Source organism: Gasterosteus aculeatus, chromosome Y (assembly GCF_964276395.1).
Source record: "Gasterosteus aculeatus chromosome Y, fGasAcu3.hap1.1, whole genome shotgun sequence".
NCBI lineage: Eukaryota > Metazoa > Chordata > Actinopteri > Perciformes > Gasterosteidae > Gasterosteus > Gasterosteus aculeatus.
In genome coordinates this window covers 3,737,048-3,763,443 of record NC_135709.1, presented here as the reverse complement: position 1 = coordinate 3,763,443, position 26,396 = coordinate 3,737,048, and the positions used below count along the sequence as shown (strand labels likewise).

General features: G+C 42.8%; 1 protein-coding gene and 1 long non-coding RNA gene across 8 annotated transcripts in view; one reads left to right on the top strand and one right to left on the bottom strand.

Annotated features, from left to right (window-relative positions):
* Nucleotides 1-6,650: 6,650 nt before the first annotated feature.
* LOC120812430 (uncharacterized) lies at nucleotides 6,651-8,736 on the bottom strand. The gene is made up of 5 exons (XR_005710617.2): nucleotides 8,368-8,736; nucleotides 7,898-8,136; nucleotides 7,397-7,486; nucleotides 7,116-7,315; nucleotides 6,651-7,038 (listed from the first exon to the last, which is right to left on the bottom strand). It is a non-coding gene; the product is annotated as an uncharacterized LOC120812430 (long non-coding RNA).
* The window catches only part of LOC120812429 (sorting nexin-1-like), a 44,923-nt gene continuing 27,125 nt past the window's right edge, over nucleotides 8,599-26,396 (top strand). For 2 of the 7 annotated variants that reach the window (XR_013454675.1, XR_013454674.1), the window contains exons 1-4: nucleotides 8,797-9,083; nucleotides 20,441-21,368; nucleotides 22,036-22,172; nucleotides 22,406-22,472. Coding sequence is in view for 5 of the 7 variants with exons in the window: in XM_078097346.1 (XP_077953472.1) it covers nucleotides 8,952-9,083; nucleotides 20,441-21,368; nucleotides 22,036-22,172; nucleotides 22,406-22,472 (1,264 nt within the window). In the remaining 2 variants the exon portion in view is untranslated. The other 5 variants (XM_078097346.1, XM_078097345.1, XM_078097348.1 and 2 more) reach the window with 5 other exon arrangements.

Sequence of the window (26,396 nt, the reverse complement as noted above, 5' to 3'; positions counted from 1 at the left end):
TCATTTGTATAACCGGTTTATTAATTGCAAGTGCTTAGATGACAAAGGCCCTGACATAAGAACTGACGTCTCCCACTTGGATTAGATGTTTCCAGTGTCATAGCGGTAGAGATTGAACAAAGTCTTTGTTAGGTGTATGACCACATTTGTTTTAGCATGTTGGGAGAGCAAGGACACGGTCAAAGAACTGACGTGTCTTACATGGATAAGATGTTCCCAGTACCCTGGCTGTAGATACTCAACAAGATGGTCAAAGGTTTCTGTTGAACCTGTTGAAACTTAGGTATAAAAACTGCCTCGATGTGTTGGGGGCAGAAGGAGGTTCTTGACAGTCTACTGACCACGTAGCTGTTGTGACCCTCTTTCCCTTGCAAGGAAATAAACGGAGAAAAGACATACTTGACTCAGAGCCTTTGTTCCTTACTTAACGATTGTCTGTGCAAAATCTTCCATCACATTTTCCTAAACCACCTTCCAGAAAGACAATAATATTGACACATGGTGAGGGCGTTGCTCCCCTGCAACTGCAAATAGCAAAGTCTAAGCTCCAACCACTGAACCTGTTGCTGAATGAACCTGAAACTGCCTCACTCAGTTTGCAGCAGCTCCTCGTTAATTGCAACTTAACACTCCAAGAGTATGAAGGATGCCTCAATGTCATCAACAAATCCAGTGCGGTCATCCTGAGACCTGAGCGAAAGGACTGCTGGGTAAATGGATACTGGAAGCCTGGGATGCCAATATTGATGTCAGTTATATTCTCAATGCATATTCGTGCATCATGTATCTCACCAGCTACATCACCAAAAAGGAATCTGGACTTTCTGAGTACCTCAAAACAGTCATTGAAAACTCCATCAGAGACCACGTCAATGAATGTGATGAAATGAGGGAAATCATGCAGGCGTACTCTAAAAAGACAGAGGTTAGTGCTCAGGAGTATGTGACTCGTGCATGTGGAATAAACATGAAGAAATGTTCACGTGGTGTCATATTCGTACCGACAGATGACAACGCACTGAAAATGAGTCGCCCCATGTCTTACCTGGAGAACACAACATTGTGTGTGTAAATGTGTGGATGACATCTTTGACTGACAAATACAAATCCAGACCAGAAACACTAGAGGTTGAGCTGATGTGTTTGGCGGATTTCGCAGCTACTTGCAGAATTGTCTATGGCCAGCAGAAAAAAGGAAAAGATGTGTTGCCCCTCCTCAATGATATGGGATTTGTGCAAAAGCGTAAAAACGATAAGCCTGCTATCATCAGATTTTACCGTTGCTCACAGGAAAAATATCCAGAGAAGTTCTATGGCACATTACTGAAACTGTACATTACTCACCGATCAGACCTGGAACTGAAAAGATGGCATTTCCCCACGTACGAGTCCTTCTACAAGAGTTGTTGTGTCCCACTACCAGATTCTGACCATCCTGAGTATGTCCATCACATTGTGAAACGAAACAAATGTGAGAAAAACAGAGAGGACATTGAGAATGCAGTGGAAGAATTTGAACAGAACAGAGGAGTGATTGATGAATGGTGCAATCTGGCTCCAGAATATAAAGTGGAAAGGTTGGAATGTATCGAAGAACTGGAGGCAAGAGAGCCAGATCATGAACATGTTCAAGAAAATGTTCCAGAATACAGAAATCAGGCTAATGCTGCAAAAGAAACTAGAACCATCAAAGAGCCTCCAACCTGTGACCCCACACTGCTACGGCAAATGTATCAGAACCTGAACCAGAAACAAGCATGTGTGTTCTATGCAGTCAGAGACTGGTGCGTAAAGCGTGTCTGTGGCCTAAATCCTGAGAAGTTTTTCTTTTACGTCAATGGTGGTGCTGGAACAGGAAAGTCACATTTCATTAAATGCATCTACTCAGAAGCATCTAAGATACTGTGCAAACTGCCCAGCCATTCTGAGGAGGTCGACATATCAAACCCCACGGTCCTGTTGACAGCTTTCACTGGAACTGCAGCCTTTAATATATCAGGATCAACACTCTCTGCTCAAGCTTCCACGAAGTCTGAAACCTCCATTTCAAGGACTTCTTAACCAACTGGATGAAGTCCGATCAGAACTTTTAAATGCTGAAATCCTCATCATTGATGAAGTGTCCATGGTGTCAAAGCCCTTGTTTGCTTATGTGGATGCAAGACTGAAACCGATCAAAGGTAGTCCCAAACCCTTTGGAGGAATGTCAGTAATAGTAATGTTGGAGACTTTTATCAGCTACCACCAGTGCGACAGTCCAAGACCCTCTGTGTGTACGAGCCGTGTGAGATTGACCTATGGCAGGAACACTTTAAGACAATCACCCTGACCGAGATTATGCGGCAGAAGAATGATTGTTAGGTCGTAGTTAGAAACCACGAACCCTGCTGATTACTCCAGAGAACAGTCACAGCACGAGGAACAAATACACTGAGTCGACTTGCAGCAAGTTTTACTTGCTGCAAGGGGAGCCCGGTCAAGAATCTTAGAGTACTGGACTCTTCACTTGATCGCAGCCAACTCCGACTAGACTTCCCCATGCAGTCTCCTTTTATTGAGCTATGTAAGCATGATGAGCCGACACTTGTTTGTTAAAAAGGTCAGTAGTACAACAGTAGTAGCAAAAGGCATTGTACACCAAACTGAGTATGTCGACTCGAGGTTTAAAACAGCTAACACAGCTTACTTATGTGTGCGTAAGATAACGTATGAGTGTCTGCAAATGTGTCTTGGACTCCAATATATTGAGTTGCTATTCAGTTTGGTGGAGAAGATACAGTTGAGTCCACCATTTCCTGTTTTAACGCAATTAGAACAGGACAATGAAACAGTATATTGCGTAAAGATAATAGCACAATAAGAAGTATTCCCTAATAGCGCGAGCCGCGAGTTCTGGTCTCCTCCGGTTCCCCCCTTTGCTTGGAGTTGGTGCATAAACCAAATTCCTTCAGGACAAGAATCGATACACCTACAGTTGGTTTTCATTCTAATGCAAAATAAAGGAAATGTTCATTCTGTTTTTTTCTCGTTATTACACGTCATTTACACCTCTATCTTATGCTACTTCTACGTACTTTATACTTGTCTACACAAGCTGCACGTGTCCATGTGACCAAATAAAGATGATTGATGAGTATAAGAACATCGCTCAGTCCATACCTGTAAATTCTTTCCTTTCCCCCAGATGTTCATCCTAAACATCGCCTGAAAGACGCGGATCGCCTCTTTCTCTCGTCCCACCTGGCAAAGACAGGGAAAGAACTTAAGTAAAGACAAAAAAACTCACAAGATCCGAGAAAAAACAAGAACTAGGGACCTTTAAATACCTCTATGAGGAACTTAGGGCTCTCAGGCATCAGCACCCGGAAGAGGATGGCCGAGCTGAGGCTGGGAACAGAGCAGAGCTCTGGAAGTCCAGTGTTCTTAGTGAAAAATGTGCCCAGGTTCTTAGAATCACCAGCCAGGCCAGATCTGCAGACAGAAACCACTCGCTGATAAAAGACATTGAACTACGGTGTATTATTTTGAGTGCCAGCAGAGGAAGTTCCTGCTTTCCCCCAGAAGTTCAGAAGTCGGACTGAAGCAACTTGTTTTCCTGTTCTGACGGTAAGCGTGTTGCGTCACTTCCTGTTGCAAGCGTGTTTGATGTCATTGAACTTTTCACAGCTCTAGCTATACTGAGTTGACTGTAGCGTGATATTTTTCATCACAAGCAGTAAATTATCTCATCCATGTGAGGCGTTGTTAATCACCTCACCGTCTAGCAAATTTTTGCTCAATCGAATAGTAGCTTAGACGTTGTTTAGCGTCAACGTTACTTCTATTAGCATTAGCTTAGCAGCTAACCTAGTGATGTCTTTACATTACATTACATGTCATTTAGCGGACGCTTTTATCCAAAGCGACGTACAATAAGTGCATTCAACCATAGGGTACAAACTCAGGAGAACAAGAAACAAGAAAGTGCAATTTCCTCAAATAAGCCAATTTACAATTTGCTATAGATGAGTGACATTACAAGTACAATTTAAGTGCTACAATTTGTTAGTCTTTAGTCGAGGTAGAGTCTGAAGAGGTGTGTCTTTAGTTTGCGGCGGAAGATGTGAAGGCTCTCTGCGGTCCTGATGTCTTCAGAGAGCTCATTCCACCATTTTGGCGCAAGGACAGCAAAGAGTCGTGATCTGGTCGAGTGTTTTGCTCTCAGTGAGAGAGGGACGAGCAGTTTTGCGGATGAAAATATCAAAGTGGCAAAAAAAACACAATATGCACGCATTGCATTTAAGCTTTCATATGTTTTGTTAGAATTAAATGTGATCCATGAAGAGGATCTAGCTGTCAAAACAATGTAGTGTAGTAAAATATAGTGCAACCACTTCCTTAAAATCACACTGAAGTAGCAGCCATCGTTGAGTAAATAAGTGTTATAGTTAAATTGTGTGTCATGCACTACAAATTAGTTAAATGTTCTATTGTCCCGCGTGGACATCAACAACTTGTTTACCGTCATCCGAGTCCTGCTCGAGTGGGTTTATGCTAGAAAACCATCTGCAATGCCAGCGGTTAAAAGTTAATGGATATAAATAAATAAATCCTGGTCCGACGGGATGTATTAGCACCAATAGTTGACAACACGCACACTCGTTGCCCTTGGATCAGATATTTCTTTCCCTCGCATTGTGTCAGTGAGGGCCGAGCAGAGACAGTTCAAGGACGCAGAGTAAACGTGCGAATAAATTTATTTAAACCATAGATTTAATTATATTTAACTGTGTTTACGTTATTTATGATGGTTATTACAGATGTATTTAATGCTGGACTTTTGGTTTCTTTATATATACTCATTATCTGTCACACTTCAATCCTGAATGTAAACCGAAGAGGTCAAAGGATGAGAAGATCTAATGTTGGTCTGTGTTCCAAAGAAAATTACTTCAGTTTTATTGCCGTCAGATTTGTTACTATTTTGAAAAAAATACAGAGACATTTTATTTCCAAGAGGTGACAAGAGGTGGACTCATTAACACCAGTGTCACACTTTGGCACCGACAAGTGCTCATGATCAGGAAGCTGCAGAGATGTAATGTGCTTTACAAATGTTATTGTGCTGCTGGACAGTGCCGTCAATAAATTGCCACAATTTTTCAAGATGGACTCAAATGCCTGATTGGTGTTACAAGAAGACATTGTCAGCACTTGTTATATTTATCTCTTTCATCTACTTGTAAACAGGACAAATATAGAATGTGAAACGATGCCATGACACCATATTTCCCCGTTGGCGTGTTGTGCTCAGTGTTGGGTGTCCACCACATACAGCGTTTGGCATTGAGGCCAAAAAATTCAGTTTTGGTCTCATCTGACCAGAGCATCTTCTTCCACATGTTTGCTGTGCGTCTCACATGGCTTGTGGAAAACTCCTAAACGTTTCTTGCCACTCTACTTGTCCTGTGGACAGATTCTGTCCACCTCAAGAGATACCATGTGACTCCTCCAGTGTCCTCAGGATAAATGTGACCAGTGACTTTGGTGACCTGACAGTGGGATCCGTCCACAGCTCCAGAGATCACTCTAAGGGTCACATGAAAGGTAACATGGAGGCAATGACGAAAAGAGAATGAATTCATTTCTTTATTGTTCTTGTCTAATGAGAAAAATGTAAAATGTTCTAGAGTCAAAATGTCTGAATGCCATAAAGCCATACAAGTCATTTTCCTTATACCGCAGCATTTGACCAACAATATTTCCTATCATCAGGGCCCTTTGACCTCTTGGGCCTGACCGTTCGATTTTGGATGGAAGTGTGACAAATAAACCAGAATTAATGAAAACAAACATCTCTATTCATAAACTGACATTACTTATTGCTTAATAAACACATGTTCCCTCTTCCATGAAATAAATATAACAAGATGTATACAACAATGGTTGCAAATGAACCATAAAAATCACATACAATAAACTGCATTAAATACATCTGTAATAACCTAGATATGGTTTAAATACACGTATTCTGCCACCAACTGGTGGAGATGTGAACACGTTTACTCTGCCTCTCATTGGGTTGTCTGCGTTCACTCAAGCAACACAATACATGGTAAATAAATATCAGAGCCAAGAGCAATGAGTGTGACAGTAAGCCACTTTGATTGAATTATATTTTTAGCTAAATCATTACCTACATTATCAACTATATTGCGTCCAACAGTGAACCGATTTGAATGCATATTGCTGTGCACATGGATGAATGAAAATACATCTGTGTCACTGTAAAAAATGTAAGGGGTTTCAACTTACAAACATGAGTTCAAAAGCTGTCTTACGCTTTTGACTAGAATCAAATTGGATTTACAATTTGGTACAGTTCATAATGTGTTTAACTCTGCTCTGGACTGCTAAGTTCACATGACTGTAGTACATGTTTATTCAACTTAGCAATGCATGTTTAAAAGAAACTTAACATGCATTGGGTTCACTTGTCCAAAGTAGTACTTTCAATTTAGCAACACAAGTATAAACGATGTAGAACTTATTATCATGCTTTGTGTTAACTAGGTCTGATTATTTTAGTTAAAATTACTTTCCTAGTTAATTTAACTTAAAAGTATGCATTGTTTTAAATGGCAATTTATAGTTATGAGAAACACCACGAGTTGTTGCAAAAATCCTTTATTTCTCACATTAAAATAAATAGTTTTTACATTATAACATGCAGATATCTAACAACGTCTATACTGTATTTAAACAAAAATATTTAGTGGAGTTAAACAGAATATTCATAAAATATTCAGACAGAAAAACCTTTCAAATAAATGTAAAATGGCCTTCAATTTACAAATAATGAGCAACTTCATACATCTTTCTTGAGGCAGTTCAAAATGTCTTTAGTGTCTGCAGCTTTGTAGACGTCTGGCGCTCTTGGGATCTGGTCATCGACGACTGCGTCCAGCTGGCCTCGTAACTGCTTCAGATCACGTATCAGACAGTAGAAACGGTCCACCGTTCTCACATTGACGAACATGAATGTTGCTGTTTGCTTGCCTAGAGAAGAGAACGTGTTTTCAGCAGGGACCACGCATTTGATGGTGGAGAAACACGGATAAGACCGCTAATCTTACATCATCCTTGACAGCGGTGCGGAGGTCAGTGACCTTGGCGGACCCGCTTCCAGCCAGGTGCCCTGCAGCAGGTGTGCAACTGGCCTCCATCGCCAACCATCAAGCGATCTGTTTGAGGGTTACACTTTTACCGCAGCCGGTCTTCCCCGCAGGTACATCCGGGTCGCTCCAAAGTCACGGTTAGTCTTGTTCTCAGCCACCTGCACACAGAGAGCGGAAAAGGACAGACGGGTTTTCAAAAAGCGCCAGTTTCATGGGGAATGTTTGGAGCTTATACCTACCGATACAACGACCAGTGGCGGGGATGGTGCAGGACAAGTAGCCATAAAAGGCGTCCCTCCGATAGACCGCATGGAGCGGGAGGAGATCCCCTAAGAGAGAGATTGTACAGATGAGGCAGAACACGGCACGTGTCCGTGCGCACCAGAGAGCGCGCGTCCGCTCGAAACAACTGCAGATATTTTAGCCACAAGGTCCATCATTAATTAAAAGTTACATGAACGTTGGCTTGATTAAATTATATTTTTCTAAATGTCCTCTAAAACATTAATAATGAAAGGACTTTATGTACTATTGTTCAACAACCGCTCTGTCAGCCTCTGGATTTACGGTTCAATGGTTGAAAGCTGACGCTACTTTAACACGGTACTATTTGCCATATTGGAACAACTGCATTAAACTAACCTCTAGTGTCATGCATTTACGGACAATATATTAAAATGACAACAACTTTCTCTACATTTACTAACTGGGTTGAATGATATTTTGATGGATCCACTCACCTCAGGCTCTTTCTTTTCCGAGCTGTCGCGCCGGTTTTCAAAAGTCGACTCACTCTCGCGTTAACCAGCGACTCACTCTCACTGGTTAACGATATTCATCCGCCACTTGGTTCGCTGAGCCGACGTACTGCGTGATGAGGTCCAGGTCACGTTTGTGATCTGGCTGTTGAGAACGTATTAATCCGCCGCGTGCTTTAGGAGAGTTCGCCGTCTGGTATTTCCATTGGTTTGTGATGCAGCTGAGCAGACAGACAGCTCAGTCCGATTATACATAACTTAAAGCCTCAATATAATTTACATGAATTATTAAAAAGTCACACAATACACAGTTAAACGATAAACCTTTTTTGTAGTAGCAGAATGTATGCATTTGTATTTCTGTGTGCTGTAGATTGTGACAATTTAATTGTTGAAATTGGATTTCTAGCATATACAGGTTCCATTGCGTTGACTCTTGAAAATCTACGTACTTCCGGTTTAGTGGCTCCGCTTCGTATTTTCGTTTCATGGTCAAAACCCCAAAAGTGGAGTAAAAAGATGTGAGTTTGTCTCGTTTTTTGGTTCTAAAGGAAAAACGAGAAAACGACTGCCCCTTCCGTTTTACCGTTTTGGATTTAAAACGAAAAACGAGTGTTTTCGTTTTCTGTTTTTTACGGTAAAAGGGACTATCAAAACGTACACGTTTCTATCATGTCCAGCTCACTGCTGCATCCGTCTCATGGCTGGTGGCTAGCAGCGAAGCTAACCCGACAAGAAGGAGGACCAGGAAGTAAAAAGAGGACAGCGGTGCTCTGTGAACGTCCCGAAGCCTCCAGTCAGTCGCAGCTCCCGGTCCTCTGGTGAACTTCCGCCACAGCGGAGATTTTTTTTGCCTTTTTTTACTGAAAGGGTCACACGTCAGTCCGCCAGGCAGACACACACACACACACACACACACACACACACACACACACACACACACACACACACACACACACACACACACACATAGGGAGAGAGTGTGCGGAGCAGTTGACGTCGCCTCTCCTTCGCGTGTGTTTTAAGCAGATTGAAGATGGCGACCAGCTCGGAGCGCAGTCCTCCTCCGTTCCCCGACTCCGAGGACCACGATGTGCTGGACTCAGAGGAGGTGGGAGGCCGCGACAGCGACGAGGACGACGTCGGGGACGAGCTCTTCACGAGCGCGGTACGTGTCTCGCGCTAAGCTAAAGCCTTCTGGCGATATTCGGCGGACGCCGAAAGCTAACGAGGAGAGCTAATGGGGCACTGCGGGAAATAGTTTTGCAAGCGTGCTGACACAAGTTTAGCCTGTTTTAGGTAAGAGCATTTTTGGCGTTATTGTCAGATAATGGGACTGTGGCTGCAAACGCCCATTTTGGTATTTTTCTTTGGAAAGTTAGTAGTTGTGATTTTTTTAAATTATACGTTTTCTGTGCATGGTGTCTTCTAACATCTCGAGGTTAACTTTCGTGTCCTCTTCAACCCTTTTGGGAAAGCAGCAGCTCAATGTCGGACATGAGGTCTGCGCCTTGTTAGTGAAGGTTGATGATAATCTTGGATTCATTCATTAACACGACGATCAGTGGTTGAAATGCACTTTTCCTTTTTATTTTGAGGTCGAACGAGCATAAAAATCGGGCTCCCACAGCCTCCTGTCATGTGAGTGAGCTGTGTTCACGTGGTCACAACCCGGATGTTTTCCCACATTCAAAGTTCAGAGGAGAGATTGGAAGGTTGCTGTGGTATATTGGATCGAGCACTCGGTGCTCGATTGTGTTTGACTGTCACTACGACGGTGTTCTATGATTGTTTGTTCATGCCTGGCAGTTGTTTGATTTGCCGCCAGAAAAGGATCTAACTTGTGCTGCATCCTCGTTGAACGCCATCAATTCTGGTCACACGCGATGTCAGCAGGAATATCGGTAGACAGATTCATCACAGAGCTACGCCTGAAGAGCAAAGACTGTAAGTTTGGCAGAAATGAAGATGACATAATTAGGGATAAATTGGGGTTTAGCATAAACGATATTCGTCTGAAGGAGAGACTGTTACGTGATAATGCGCTCACTTTGCGCGGAGCCATGGACACATGCATGGCTGGAAAATACGAAAAGAAAACAGCTCACCAAGCTAAAGGCACTGTATGGCATGAAACAGCCACAGTCAGAGGCGTAGCAATTAACTCCACCTGGACACAGGCGCCGATGCAAATGTGCTTCCCATGCACATGTTCCGGAAGCTACCAGGTCTGATTCAGCTTCGGCCCACAGTGACTGTCCTAATTGCATTTGGTGGAGCCCGCCTGCCCACAGATGGTGTTGCATCTCTAGAATGCAGGGCGACCAAACATAAAGCTATGCTGGACTTTCATGTGTCAAGCCGGGCCGACAAGCCGATTCTGGGTGGAGATGAATGTGAGGACCTGCAGCCGGTGAGAAGAGTTTAGGCACTCACAGCAAGATCCCCGTCACCAGGAAAAGCTCCAGCTACCAAAGAGGAGATGCTACAGAGGTATGCAGAGGTCTTCACAGGATTGGGCGAGTTCCCCGGTGTTCATCACATACACATTGACCCCAGCGTCACGCCCGTGATTCATGCATGCCGAAATGTGCCCCTCTCCATCATGAATTCACTGAGAGAGACACTCAAAGACTTACATAACAGAAAAGTGATTGTCCCTGTCAATGAACTGACAGAATGGGTCAACAGTCTTGTTGCCACAAAGAAAAAGAACGGTGCGCTAAGGGTATGTTTGGATCCTTGCAACCTGAATGAGGCAGTTAAGCGTCAGCACTATTCCATTCCTACACCGGAAGACGTGCCCAGCAGATTAGCAGGAAAATCCATCTTCTTCATCCTAGATGAGAAGGATGGATACTGGCAGATCAAGCTAGATGAGCTATCGTCTAAGCTTTGCACCTTCAATACGCCGTGGGGCCGGTTCCGCTTCCTCAGACTCCCATTCGGGATCAGGTCTGCCAGCGAAGTGTTCCAACAGAAGAACTGCGAGACCTTCAGCGACATCCCAGGTGTGTATATCATAGCAGACGACATGATCATCGCAGCGTCATCAGAGCAGGAACATGATGACATCCTGCAGAAAGTGTTGGAGAGACCAAATACTGCACATGTGAAGTTTAACAAAGACGAGATCCAGTTCAAAATTGACACAGTAAAGTATATGGAACACATCATCACGGCAGCAGGACAGAAGGCTGACGACACAAAGATCAAAGCAATTGTCGATATGCCAACCCCAGAAGACAAACAAAGTCTCCAACGTCTGCTGGGAATGACAAAATTCCTGGCACAGTAGATACTGAATGAAGCCTCACTCACAGCATCCCTCAGGCAGCTGCTTAAGAAGGATGTAGCTTGGCAGTGGTGCACATCGCCGACACACTCTCACGTGCCACTGCAAGCAGAGAAGGTGAAAACGTTAACGAGGACCCCTGTGATGAGAGAGTTGTGTATGCCTTGGAGGCCACTGATTCCTTGAGCGAGGAAACACTTAACCAACTGAAAAGGGAAACGGCAGCAGATAGCGTGTTACAAGCGGTGTGTGAGAAACACAGGAATGGCTGGCCCACGAAAAATAAAAGTGTGGACAGGAAACTACACGGCTACTGGTCTGTCAAGGACAATAAAAGCATTGAGAATGACATCGTCATGGTCGGAGACAAAATCATCATACCCCAGAGCTTCAGGAGTATGATTCTGGAGAAGCTGCATCTTGCCCACCAAGGAGTGCAGCACACAAAAGCCAAAACAAGAAAATCCCTCTACTGGCCTGGCATGGCACGAGACATCGGCCGCTCATACCACATCAGATTCCAGAACTGCCATGGATGAAAGTCGGAGCCGATATCTTCGAGCTACATGGTCAGTCATATCTGTTGTTAGTTGATTACCTGACCAAAAATCCTGCTTAATCTGCCTGATAAAACAGCCTACACAGTGAACCAGAAAATGAAGTCTGTTTTTGCCAGACACAGGATTCCTAGGGAGATAGTGAGTGATCATGTCCCATTTGCCAGTTATGAGATGACGTCATTTGCAGCTTCATGGGAATTCAAACTCACACACTCCAGCCCAGGTTTTCCCTCTTCAAATGGAATGACTGAGAGAGCCATAAAGACTGTAAAACATTCGCTGAAGAAGGCAACGCAGACCGGCACCGACCCACATCTAGTGTTGCTGTCACTGAGGAACACACCGGTGACAGGACTGAATGAGTCGCCGCACAGATGTTGATGGGAAAAGTTCTACGGAGCACACTTCCGTGTTCCAGTGCATTCCAGTCCATTCAAATGTGTTAAAAAAAGGGAAGAGAATGAGGAGTGTTCAAGCTGAAATGTTTCAAGAGTGTTTAATGTTCTAAATGCTTAAATGTTTCTCCAGAATGCTTGGCAGGAAAGTGGTTTGTAATGTTTAATGAAAGCCATAAGTCTATTGGAAACATGCTTTATTAACCTTTGAAGTATGCAAGTAGAAAAGACATGTTTAATGTTGATGCCATAGCATTAATGGTAAGCAAAGAGTTAACTGTTGAGGTAACTAATACGTATGCCACTTCTCAGTCGGAAAAGAGGGATGTGGTATATTGGATCGAGCACTCGGTGCTCGATTGTGTTTGACTGTCACTACGACGGTGTTCTATGATTGTTTGTTCATGCCTGACAGTTGCCGCCAGTAAAGGATCTAACTTGTACTGCATCCTCGCCTCTGTGCATTTGTATTTAACAGTGATTTAGATAACCCACGAATACTATACAATAGGGTTCTCACGATACAAAAATTATGACTTTGATACTATACCTGCCAAAATATTACGGTACCCGATACAATACCACAAATAGGATAATGGAATATATTTATCTATGATAGTAATAAATAAAACATCTGTAAGTTTCCTTTTTTTACCTGATATCTGTTTGACTGTCTGTGGGATGAACAATGCTTATTTACTTGCATAGTTTGATATTCTCACATTCATATTTCCTTAACTTAAATTAAAAAGGATTAGGTGAAGATCCACCCTCAGGCTCCACAAGCATGTAGCCTATTGCATCAAGTGTGTATTATTTGGTACAATTTTGTGTGCATTCTGACCTCATGATCATATAGGCCCACATGAGTGAAATTGTAGGTTATTTTGCATGTATATATTTCTGCTGGACTATTCAGGAACTTATTTGGGGTCTTGCTTTGTCTTGTGTTGCTTGATGTTTGACTGTTAGGAACGTTGTTGTCAAGCTAGCAACAAAGCTACAGGGCTGCCAACTCTCACGGTTTCCTTGTGTGACACGCGTGTTTCCATGTTTTCACACGCACTCACGCCACACATCCAATTTATTACTCGAAAAAAAGAATCTGCGCTGGTTCATCTAAACGGCGCATCTATAACCCGATTCGCTGCACGTAGCGTAACTTACACCCCCCGTCAGCCGTAGCTTCACCCCCAACGTCTCACTCCAAGGTTTAGTGAAAAGTATCCCTATAACATTACAAAGAAACCGACTCGTGAGCACTTAATACTAGCATCAATATGCTAGCGTTTTATAACTAGCTTGCTAACATTGCTAACGAGATGTCTGCTAGCGGCTAAACTTACTTTGTTTATGACAAACTAGCAAGTCAACAATTTTCCAAACACAGTCAAACATCAAGCAAGTGCAACACAAGACAAAGCGGACGTCCTCTTATACCCGGACATTTCCTCTTTTCAAGACCTAAAAAATGCGTCCGGGTAAAAGAGGACGTCTGGTCACCCGAGCTAAGCTAGGCTAAGACTAATCGTGTTAGGCTGTATATGGGTGAGCAGTCTGCTACATGAGGGCGCGTCTCCCCTGATAACTTGTGTGAGACATGTGTGACATATTTAACATTTAACATATAATTTAACATGTGTGAGAGCTGCGCCATCAATGTGTGCAGGCAGCCTGACACGGAGCGGAACAGTGAGTGCGCTCCAATCGCTGCTTTTCTAAAGTACCGGTACTTGAACGCTTGAATTGTAGTGCATGTATAGGCTGATATAGAAAAGTGAAACATTTTTACTGTACAGATTGAGATTTCTTCAAAGTAAAAGCCCTATAATTGCATGGTCATGCAGTGTACTCATGTCAAGGACCACTCTGACTACTACCATGATGAATATCAAACATTTTTACTGTACAGATTTGGAGATTTTACCAAAGAAGAAGCCCTATAATTGCACATTCAAAAAGACAGTTTCTGCATGTTTGGACTGCCATAAAAAGAGAAAAAGTAGGGCTGCAACTAACGATAATTTTGGTAATCGACTAATCTATCGACTATTTTTTCGAATACTCGACTAATCTAAGGATTATTTCCCCCCCAAAAAAATATTGATTCAATGTTGAAATTTGAATTCAAATGTATTTGAGTAACAAGTTGTGTAAACATGTAAACATCATTATAAATAAACAAAATAGTAATATAAATTAAAGTGCAAACGTGCTTTTAAAAGTAAAGTGCAAATAAAGTTTTAAAAGTAACTCAAAATAACAATCAAGCCTATGCAAAATAACTCCAAAAGTCCAAAACTAAAAAAAATAGTCCATCCTTCCGGACAATTAAAGTGCAAGTAAGGGTTTAAAAGTAAATCAAAATGACTTCAGGGGAACACACAATTCATACACGTTTCAAATTGCAATGTAAAAACGTGAGCATATTGACATGCTCTGGAGTGAGGCTGGCTCTCTTCTTGGAGGCGATGTTCCCAGCTGCTGAAAAGAGCCGCTCAGAGGGAGTAGACGTAGCTGGAATGCACAAGAATGATTTGGCTAGTGATGCCAGAGCTGGAAACCTTGCCTCATTCAACTTCTTCTCTGATAATTCACTACATTGCGTAACATAACCGAAGTCGCGTTAGCAAGCATGAGACGTTCTGTTTTCCAACATGTAAGCGTAAACCTTACGATAAGTTAACAAGGCTAACGTTACTTAGGCAGTTAACTTAAACTTACCCATCAGCAGGAGAAGACATGGTGGCTCCAGGATGCCTCCGTTTCAAATGCTCATGCATTGCCGTGGTGCTGGAATGAAATGCTAATTCCATTTTGCAGATGTTTCTTTGTACTTTTTTATTTTGTTTGCTGGTAAAATATTCCCAGACTTTTGAAGCTCTCGGTCTAGCTTGTTTCGTCTCTCCCACACTGTTCCGCCATGATTCAAAATCGTTCTTCTTTGCCTTGGTGTATGGATGTCTATGCCTTGGTGCATATAGACAATGTAAGCGATACTGCCCCCTGCACTTCAGCTAGTGCATTGCAATACTGAACGAAAATTACCGGTAGCTCTGAATCTTTTTATAAAGACGCGTCGACGTTAAAAATCCACGTCGACAATTTTTCACAATCGACGTCGATTTAGTCGACTATTCGTTGCAGCTCTAAAGGCAAGACCAATGTACCTGTGTTAAGGACCTCTCTGACTACTACCATGATGAACTTGAAACAATTTTACTGTACAGATTTGGAGATTTCTGCAAAGTAAAAGCCCTATTTTTGCTCGCTCAAAAACACCATTTCTCAAAGTTTGAACTGCCATAAAAAGACATTCAGCAATAGTTCCAAGGCAAGACCTATTATTGTCCGGAATTTACTATTTAAATAGCCTTTTTTCGGGTTACTTGTTCAATACCGTAAATGTCAGCATATACGTGCACTAAAATTCAAGTGTCGGCTGAGTTGACCGCATAAAGGGATGCGTCAGAACGACCGGATGTAGCGAATACAAATGGCGCAAAATTAAACAATGACCAAGCGTATACTTTTAACCTCTAAAATAATGACGCACCACAGCTGAAAACTGTTGTTATGTTACCCACGGTAAAGGTTGCTGATGTGAACAGTTATATTTCTAAGTACATAGCAAAATAGCGCGACATCATTTCCCCCTCAACTTAGGAGCACCGGCCCGGAAGGCTAGATAAGCAGCCAAGAACTCCTGCAGCCGTCGGACAAAGTGTCCAAGAGTCAGTCGTCGTTAACCGTATGGAGCGACGCAAAATGTCATAGATCACCAAACCTACTCTTAAATCTCATTCACCAGCCTTATAATCAATTTCAGACTCAGGGATAAGCAAGATATTCTGATTTACTATTCCAAAATAAAAGCCTCTCAAAATACCATACATAAGCCAAAATATCAATCACATGACTACATCTGGTCAATCTCAGATTAGATTTAAAAGGAAAAAATCAATAGTTACACAGTATTTCCACTTCAGGCAGAAAGTACACATCCCCAAGGTGTCACTCGGTGTTAACCAGGACATTCTGATGTACTATTCCAAAATGAAAGCATCTCAAAACACCATACATGAGCCAATTTCCGTCAAATTCTCCATCAGGAAACTACTTTTGGTCAATTTCAGGTTAGAATTAAAAGGAAACAATCAATAGTTACACAATCATTTCACTTCAGACGAATACTATTCCAAAATGAAAGCCTCTCAAAATACCATACATGAGCCCAAATCTCAATGACAAGACCCAATTTAAGATTAAATAACAAAGGTAACAATCATTAGTTGCACGATAATTTAAATTCAAGCAGAGAGTACACCTCCCCAAGGTCTCACTCGGTGAAAACCAGGACATTCTGATTTTTAGAAATTAAAGCCTCTCAAAATGACACTTTCGTTTGTAATTGGACACTAGAAAATTTGACGTCTTGTTACCAGTAGGTGGCGCTATGACTTCTTGAGTCTCATCAAACATGTGTAAATTGGAAACAATCCGATGATGTGGAGTAGAGTTACAACGGTTTAGTTGTTCTTGGCGAAGGATCAACAGATATGCAGTCTCTGGCCACCGATTATCACATTCTTATAATATTCACAGTGAAGCATTATAAAGGTCTTAACTCTCTGTTAAGAAATTTTGAAAGCGTTCAGATTAACCTTTGAGGAGCATAACCTGTGAGGAGCAGGGTGTTAAATAAAAAAAACATTCAACTTCCTGTCTTCCCCAGGTGGAGCTATGACTAAGGTTAAAAATGATCTTATGGACGTGTACAGGGTGAGAGGTTCATGCTATATGAGAGCAGATTAGATAAAGTATGGTCAAGTTAAAACAATTTCAATTTTCATGCCGAATGGTGGTTTTTCAAAAATGCTCCCTACACACATAGTTTGGAATTTCTTCCGGCAAAATGCAATTCTTAGAGCCTAGGTCCTCAAAATCACACTGCGCGAATTTGAAAAGAAGTGGGTTTAATCCCTGGGAGGAGTTCGGTCTTTTGCAACTCTGAGAAATCCTGAAAATAGGCCAAAAGGGCAGATTTTCAATGATTAATTGCAGCACCCCCTATTCATCCCCCTTTCAAATATTCTCAAAAAATCAGGTTGTGTTCAGGGGTTCAATGTTCACATGTGTTACAAGTTTGGTGAGGGCAGGCCAAATTATTTGGAAGTTATGACTCTTGCAAGATTAAGCCACACCCCTTACAAAGTTCATTAGCCCATATCTTCTCAAAACAAGAAGATATCAGCACGATAAATTGTGACAATCGGACATAGCGTTTAGGAGAAATGGCCAAAAACGTGTTTTTCACAAAATTCAAAATGGCCCACAGTGGGGGGGGGGGGGGGAACTGGCCTAGTGGGGTACTTTTTTACCTTTCTAGGGGGCGCTATGGAGACATTTCTTCGTACCCAAATTCAAAACTCCCAAAATATCAAATTTTTCACCAGTTCTGATAAGCGTGCCAAATTTAACAACTTTTTGAATATGATAAAAGCCTGAAAAGGGCAATTTCCTTAGGGAAAAGAAGAAGAAGAATTCCTTGAAATACAATAGGTTCCTCTACTACAGTTGTGCCCAACCAGTCAATCACGGTCTGCCAGTTGATCGCAGGCTGAGTTGCAGTCAATTTTAACCCCAGGACTCTTTGAAGGGCTGTTAGACACAGAACTTGACCCACAGCCATACGAAGTTGGGTCATGGTGCCAACACTCTTACACATTAAACAGTAACATTTCAGCACAACACAACAGAACCTATAAAAACACATATAAACTTAAACACTAGAACATGAACTTAACAGATAGGGATTTAAATGGATCCAAAGATTGTCCCATAATGCAATGCGCCTACCAGCGCAGCCTAACGCGCTACTGTAGCGACTCTCCATAATGGAACTCGAGACATCAATTTGATTTTAATAGATTAATTTAGAAACAGGGAAACAGAGCTGCCGACTTTTACAAAAACCTTGGCGTGAGACCGGCCGGGGGGGATCAGACGAACACCGACGACGCGCTTTCTGCTCCGCTGATGGGAGCGCGCGGACGTAGCCGTGCAGCGCGATACCGAGCGCGTTGTAAACGTGTCCATGGACAGGAAAGGGAACCTTACATTACTGTTGTGTTCTGGCGCCCCTCTTTTTCAATGGTAGTCTCCCATTTTTTTTTGGCGTGAGAAATCGGAGGTGTGGCGTGAGAGCGTGTGAAACCGATCAAATGCGTGGGTCTCACGGCCAATGCGTGAGAGTTGGCAGCCCAGGCTGTGGGCAAAGACTGGGCGGAGCTTGAGAGTGCACGTTATGATGAGCAAGTGCAGAGCATCTTGTCAGAATTTGACAGGCGCTTCACTGACTTTGCATCCATTGAGCCTGTTGTCATCTCTGTTTTCCATTTGGGGAAAATGTAGATGTGGATTGTATAACGTCCAAAGTGGCATTACTCTTCAACCTGGATAGCTGTGCTGTGGGGAATGAGATCCTCACACTGAAGAATGACATTGAGCTCAAATCCAGAGCAACACATGAATGTCCGATTCTGGAATCTAATGCAGAAAGAGAAGTACCCCAACCTCAGACAAACTGCAGAGAATTTGACTGCACTTTTTGGATCAACATATTTGTGTGAGTCTGCCTTTTCACATATGAAAATCATCAAGTCAAAATACAGATCCACCATGACTGATGACCACCTTGCAGTCTGCTTACGGCTGGCACTCAGCTCTTACTGTCCGAACTATGAGAGACTATAGTCCTCCTCTCAGTGCCAGAAAAGGTAGAGAAATGCCACTTTTCCAACTTTAATTAGTTCTTATAAAAGTTCAAAGAATTAGGCATTGTATTATTTGGGTTGTTTGTCTGTCGTGTTGTTACGGGCCAGTCCTGGGCCTACTTGTGCTTATTCTTTGCAAATTCACATTTACTTCAATAAATCTATTATGATTGTTAAAACTGTATTTATGTGTCAGAAAACAGTGTCCTATATAGGTGCGCAATAAATTGTGGCTACGCTACGGCTTTCGATATGGCTTGGTAGATCTCGATACACTATCAACTTTAAAAGTAGATCTTGGTTCAAAAAAGGTTGGGCACCCCTGCTCTACGACTAGTCGTTGCAAGGATCCTAATAAGATACATTTAAAATGACAGTGTATTTCTAACTCTGTTTCATAAGGTTATTTACATTTCACCTCCACTGAGTTGTTTCTAATGTGGGGGTGGCACACATCATTTTTCTCACTATAAAACAACATAATTTAACTGCAGGTTGAGTTTGGGGAAGTTGTGTTTTACAACCACAAGTTTGGATAATGCTGCAGGAACAGGTGAAGAAGAAGAAGATTCTCCGACCCAGGACCTGACGGTCAACTTTGGCAACTCCTTGTTAACGCCCACTTTGACTGCTAGGAACCTCGGCGTGACTCTCGACAGCACAACTCTCCCTGACTCCCAACATCACTGCGACAACACGATCCTGTAGATACACGCTCTACAACATCAGGAGAATACGTCCTCTTCTCAATCAGAAGGCAGCGCAGGTACTGATTCAGGCTCTTGTCATCTCACGCCCGCATCCAGTTCTAAACATTGGTGCTGTGAATGGATCGGGTCCAGCTTACATCCAGGACATGGTCAAACCCAACATCCCAACCCGCACTCTCCGCTCTGCATCTGCAAAACTACTCGTCCCTCCCTCACTGAGAGCAAAACACTCGACTAGATCTCGACTCTTTACTGTCCTGCTCCGAAATGGTGGAACGAGCTCTCTGAAGACACCAGGACCGCAGAGAGCCTTCACATCTTCAGACTAAAGACACACCTCTTCAGACTCTACCTCCACTAAAGACTAACATATTGTAGCACTTAAATTGTACTCATAGCGTCACTCATCTATAGCAAATTGTAAATTGGCTCATTTGAAGAAAATGCACTTTCTTGTTTCTTTTTTTGTACCCTATGGTTGAAATGCACTTATTGTACGTCGCTTTGGATAAAAGCGTCAGCTAAATGACATGTAATGTAATGTAAAAGAAGGATTATGGACATCTTTATCTTCTTAACACTCACAGCATGAGGAAATATCTCATTTATTTTGCCTGTTCACAATATTCTTAAAGCGGAGAAGTTTATCTAATGTTTTCTTTAAACAATCAACATCTCATTCAGCTGAAGGATGTTGAAATTTGTGCCTATCATTATATTATCCAAATAAAACACCAATTAACAGAATGTTATGTACCACCCTTCTGGCATTTCCCCCTAAATCTCCAGGTTAACTCTCCACTGACTGAACATGGCAGCACGCCATCACCTGCCAGTCAACCCAGCGACGTTTCGATGAAGCCTCTCCGTGACATCTTGGATGATCCCTTAATCGAGCCCCTCAGCAGCCAAACGGAAAACAAACCGACGACCGAAGATGCAAGCGAGCCCTCGGATGACTTTGGCAACCTTACGAGCAACATTACTGATTCTCCCGGAGACACGGCCGCGGACGCAACTGAGATCCCTTTAGACAAACACGCAGATGATTTTGTTGACATATTTGGAGTTGAAGCTGAAGCTCCGCGAGGGAAAGTAGTGGTGGCGGACGTTACTATTGAAACAGCAGCACATAAGAGGGAATCGGCCAATGATGTCACCGATCCACCCGGAGACAGGAAAACAGGAAGCAACGATGAGGAACAGGAAGTAAAAGAAACGTCCACGGATTCAATTATTGACCTCAGCGATGATTTGCCAGCCAGTGACTCACAACAGCCGCCACCTGCTAGAGACAGATTCATTGACCCACTGGTGAACCTTCTAAGTGATTCTCCAGCCGCTTCTGATGCCAAAATACCCAGCCGGGCCACAGTCGATCTGTTCAAAGACGAGGGAAGCGACCTTTTCGCGGATCCTCGTCAGCATAAATCTGCCCATCAGCCACAGAAAAGCCTCCTTGACGAACCTGACGAGGATCTGTTCTGCGAGTCGCTCTGGGCCGCCTCGAAGAAACTCGTCAGCAAGGAGCCGAGGGGAAAGCCAGACGCAACCAAAGCCGCCAGTAACGTTAGCAACACAGGCGGCCCGCTACAGGAGGCCGCTGATCTCTTCTCTCAGGAAGCCGTCACTGCAGTGCCTGGCATCAAGAACGCCAGCACGGTCAACTCCAAGACTAACGGGGTCCATTCTGAGGAGGAAAAGGATATATTTGCCGGTGGGTCCACTGTTTTTTGGTCCTTATTGTGTAAGTGTTTGCATCATTTAGACTCAATTGTTTATCCTCTAATTTCAGTTGATTCATGTATCTCTACTGAGATAGTGGACACAGAAAGCCGACAGGAAGTGAATGGAGACAGATGGAGGATGAAACACTAATTGAGGGCTAATTTCATGTCAAAATCTTTAAATAATATAGCATCACAGTGTACATACATCTTCGGATTCATGACTGACTGTTAAAAAAATCCGGCTTTTTTATTTTATTTTATTTTTGATCAGGCCCATTTTTCCTTTGCAATACTTGATGTCAATGCAACTAGCATTCATTTTCAAACTAGTAGTCTTTAGACCAAACATCAGCAGACTCATGGCATTACTTTAGACGATTTAACTATTAGGGACACGTGCAATCAGACCTCAGTTTACACTAATGGGAGAATCCCAATAAACCAGACACTTGTGACTTCAGTTGACAAGCACCAGACCACATGTAATTTAATAGTATCCATTAAATGAAACTGTCCCTGTCTGTGCAAGCATTTGCATATTTGTTTGTGCCGGCCCGTCAAGTATGCAAAGAACATAATGCAAATCTCGCTTTACATTTCCCGTTGGCATGTAATGACCTCAGTCTGGCTTCTTGTGTTTTCTTTTTCCTCCAGAAGCTACCGTGGAGCTTTCTCTGGACAGTCCGCGGGACGAGAGACGGAATGACGTGTCGGCCAGACCGTCTGCGTCCGCCTCCGCCTTGTCAGCAGCTGCCAGCCTGGCCAAGTCCCAGTCTGCTTCCCTGGAAGAGGTACACACCAACTAATCCAAGCGCGGCGTTCCCAGATCGACTGCAACCAAGTAACGAGTGAAAAACTGAAAGTTTGGGGATTTTTGCAATTGATGATTTCTATAATATTTATCTTATATAATCTATAATATCTGTAATTTGCATTTTTTTTCTATGTTAAAAATACACTAAATGCCAGGTCTAAAGGAAAAGAAGATCAGGTGGTGTTACACTCTCTGTTCACTGTGTTTCAGTTGGATGAAGAAGAGCAGGAAGACAAATTTGAGATCTCCATCTCTGTCAAAGACCCTGAAAAAATAGGTGAAGCTTATTTATTTAAATTCTGTTTTCATTGGCTTTATTCTTCATTAGTAATGCAGAAGGCTGGTCATCGGTTAATGCACTATCCTATGTGCAGAGGTGTCAAGTAACGAAGTACAAATACTTTGTTACTGTACTTTAGTAGAAATTGTGGGAATTGTTGTGTTCAAAAATGAAGAAACGCCGGACGGACAGAGGGCATTGCAGATCAAAAGGTTAAATCAAATGTATTTAATAAAAGAGATGGTGTTGTGGTAAAAAGAACATCTCAGCTGAGGAGCCGCTGGTCTCAGCAACCAACAGGCCCCAGGTCAGTCCTTTGACCACCCCTAGTGCCCATTTGTCGCCTCCACCAGTGAACTCGAGAACAATGGTTCCTACAGGTATTTATAACAATGCTTAAAGGTGTGAAAGTTAGTGTCCACACCTCTGGGAGTGGTCTTCTGGTGAGTTCAATGTAACTCAGATTTCGAATGGCCCATAGTCAATATCAGTTGTTGTGCAAGTATTACATGCATGCATTCCAGTTGATTACATTACATCAAATACAATCATAACTGTGCATTGGTATTATTCTATTACAGTTGCAGAATTACAGTGGTTTTACAATATTGTCATTTCTTTATTGATTACACAGTTTCAAAATCATGGCTGTATTCTGGTGTACACTATATGCATTTTTATTAATTTTATGAACCGGATCGTCAATTTGTTTCTAATATCCTACAATCCATCCCTTTACACCAATTCTGGTGTAAAAAACTAATCAGAGGGATCGGTTCATCAAATTCCTCAGTTTTGTCAGATGTGTTGTCTATAATTTGTTTAGTATAACGTTCGATCCAATATGATAAGCTTGATCTTACACATTCTAATCATAAGATGTGCATCTGGACACACCTTGTTAACTTGTACCTGGCACACAACAAAAACTCCCTTGAAAAACCCTTTTTTGGGAATAAAACGAGGAAGAAATCTGTCGGAGAGATTGAAACATCTTCTCCCAGGATTTAACATTTCATCACAGATGTCATATGTACAGTATAAATTGACACAGGACACATTAATTTAATAAACCTTATGGCATCATGGGGCTGGTCTTCTCTGATGACTCTAATGATGGTTGACTCTCTCTCGCACCGAGACCAGTCGCACCGAGGAGCAGCTCCGCTCATTTTGTCCACTTTCACCTCTGGCAACGGCAATCGCTTAACGAAACAAAGAGCAGGAGCTCCTGGATACTTACAAAACCAGTGGGATTATATTTTCTTTTAGATAAAACAGGCATTTTTCAATATTTTTACGACTTCCTCAACGCTACGCGAGGAGGCCTACCAAACAAGATAATCCTGAGCCTGTGCTACAGTGCTAAAGGTAATTAGCAGAAGATGCCTCCCTTCTCTACGGAAGATTACCACAAACTCGTATAGAAGATTTGACTGCTGGAAACAAAAGTTAATCGGTTAGAGGTAAATGTAGAAGTAAATGGACCATGTGGGAACAACACCACTCTAGCAATGACTCAAAACAGTGGACAAGAGCATGCTAGAACCCAGCTAACTAGCAATGATGGAACTATGAAGAAACTGGAGGACTCTGTACAGGATAATAAATCTACCAGCGACAATCCTCCCTGGACCACACTTGGTGCAAAGCCAAAGAGAAGACCAGACAAGGGAGAACGGATAACTGGCAGGAACCAGCGGCCCGATATCTGTGATCTGGCCGACTGGCCTGCGTTACCATCCAGGCATAACGCCTCCTCAACCCCCGTGCTTCGTAGAACAAAGCAGCGGACAACTGAGAAGAGGGGAACTACCAAGAAACCTCCCCAACAAACAGGTGTAAAACTACAAAACAGGTTTGCTCCACTGTTGCAGGACCATGGATCCCCCTCTAAATTTCTGGATAACCCTCCACTACCACGCAGCAGGGTAAGACCTGCTAACTTAAAGCCACTGAGAAAGCTAACGACAGGGCCTGAAAATCTGATTGTGGGTGATTTTTCTGTAAAAGATATGAAAAGTAGTAACGACACCAAAGTACTCTGCTTCCCGAAGGATATGGTGTCTGATGATATGTGACCCTTTTAAATGCTTCATTTGTATAACCAGTTTATTAGTTGCAAGTGCTTAGGTCACAAAGGCCCTGACATAAGAACTGATGTCCCCACTTGGATTAGATGTTTCCAGCGTCATAGCTGTAGAGATTGAACAAAGTGTTTGTTATGTCTATGACCACCTTTGTTTTAGCATGTTGGGAGAGCAAGGACACGGTCAAAGAGCTGACGTGTCTTACATGGATAAGATGTTCCCAGTACCCTGGCTGTAGATACTCAACAAGATGGTCAAAGGTTTCTGTTGACGCCACCAATATCTAAACTTAGGTATAAGAACTGCCTCGATGTGTTGGGAAGAAAAAGGAGGTTCTTGACAGTCTACTGACCACGTAGCTGTTGTGACCCTTTTTCCCTTGCAAGGAAATAAACGGAGAAAAGACATACTTGACTCAGAGCCTTTGTTTCTTACTTAACGATTGTCTGTGCAAAATATTCCACCACACTTGGAAGAAAGAATTTTGGAAATTGTGGCTGAACACCCAACTGTGAAAAATTTAATTCTGCACATCGGCTCTAATGACATTGAAAAACAACAATCAGAAAAGTTGAAAGAGCACTTCGATAATCTCCTAGAAACAGTCAGCTCTGAATGCTGAGGTGTTTATCAGTGGTCCTCTGCCCCCGACCGGGAGAGGAGCTGAGAGATTCAGTAGACTGTTTTGGCTCAACAAATGGCTCTTAACTGCATGTGCAGTTCGTTCAATGCATTCTATCAACAATTTTAGCTTTTTCTGGGACCGCAGGCATCTTTTTAAGACAAATGGACTTTGCCTAAATAAGATGGGAGCAAAGCTTTTCATTACCAACATGTTTTACATCATGCGTCATCCATCTGTCCCCACTGCCAAGGACACGAGACAAGAAGAGGAGCCCACAAGAAAGGAAGAGAAAACACAGCTTATCAGAAACGTCGAAGGAGGACCACCATTGCCATCCCCCTCTAACCCTCCTTCCATTACGTGTGAGGATCCCTCTCCCACCCCCCCAGAGCCCCCATCCAGGTCCACGTCTCCCTCTTTCTCCCTCCCTTCAGTAAACCTTTCTCCCCTCTCCTCCCCCTTGGAGTTCCAAGAGTTACCCCCACTTACCCCCCGCCCTACTCCTTTTTTTACTCCCTTAGATCGACCTCAGCGCCCTCCCCCCCAGCGTCCACCTGCACCAGCTCATCTCAGCGGTGACGCCATCTTACGCCGATCTGCCCCCCCCACCTCTAAGAAGACGTGCTCCACCTCTACAAATTCATCCCAGCTGTGACGCTGCTCACTCCCCCCCCTTAGGCCCACCCCCTCCTCCTCCTGACAGCAGCCCTGAATATTACTGAGATAGAAAATGGTTCAGCAGTAGACCGCATTATCAGCTGGACCCAAGGTCGCCTACGTCAAAACATGGCACCTTCTGCATTCCCGTTGTGACCACCAAGAGAGTGAACATTGCGAAACTTAGACACACTGCTAATCTAACAAATCTCATTCCTATTCTCTCCAGCTCAAAGTCAACCCCAAAGCCTGTGAATAACACCATCAGGATGGCTCTGCTTAATGTTAGGTATCTTAATAACAAATCGTTTTTAGTCAATGATTTTATTACCACTTCTAAACTTGATTTTATGTTTTTAACTGAAACATGGCTAGAACAAAATAACAGTGCAAGCATTCTGATTGAGGCAGCACCCTCCAACTATAACTTGGGGTTGCTGCTATATTTAAAAATATATTTCAGGGGAAACAAATGTCACTCAGTGATTTTTTATCATTCGAATATCTTTGTGTTGTATTGAAAGGTTCTCCCAGAGTTCTCCTGTTAAT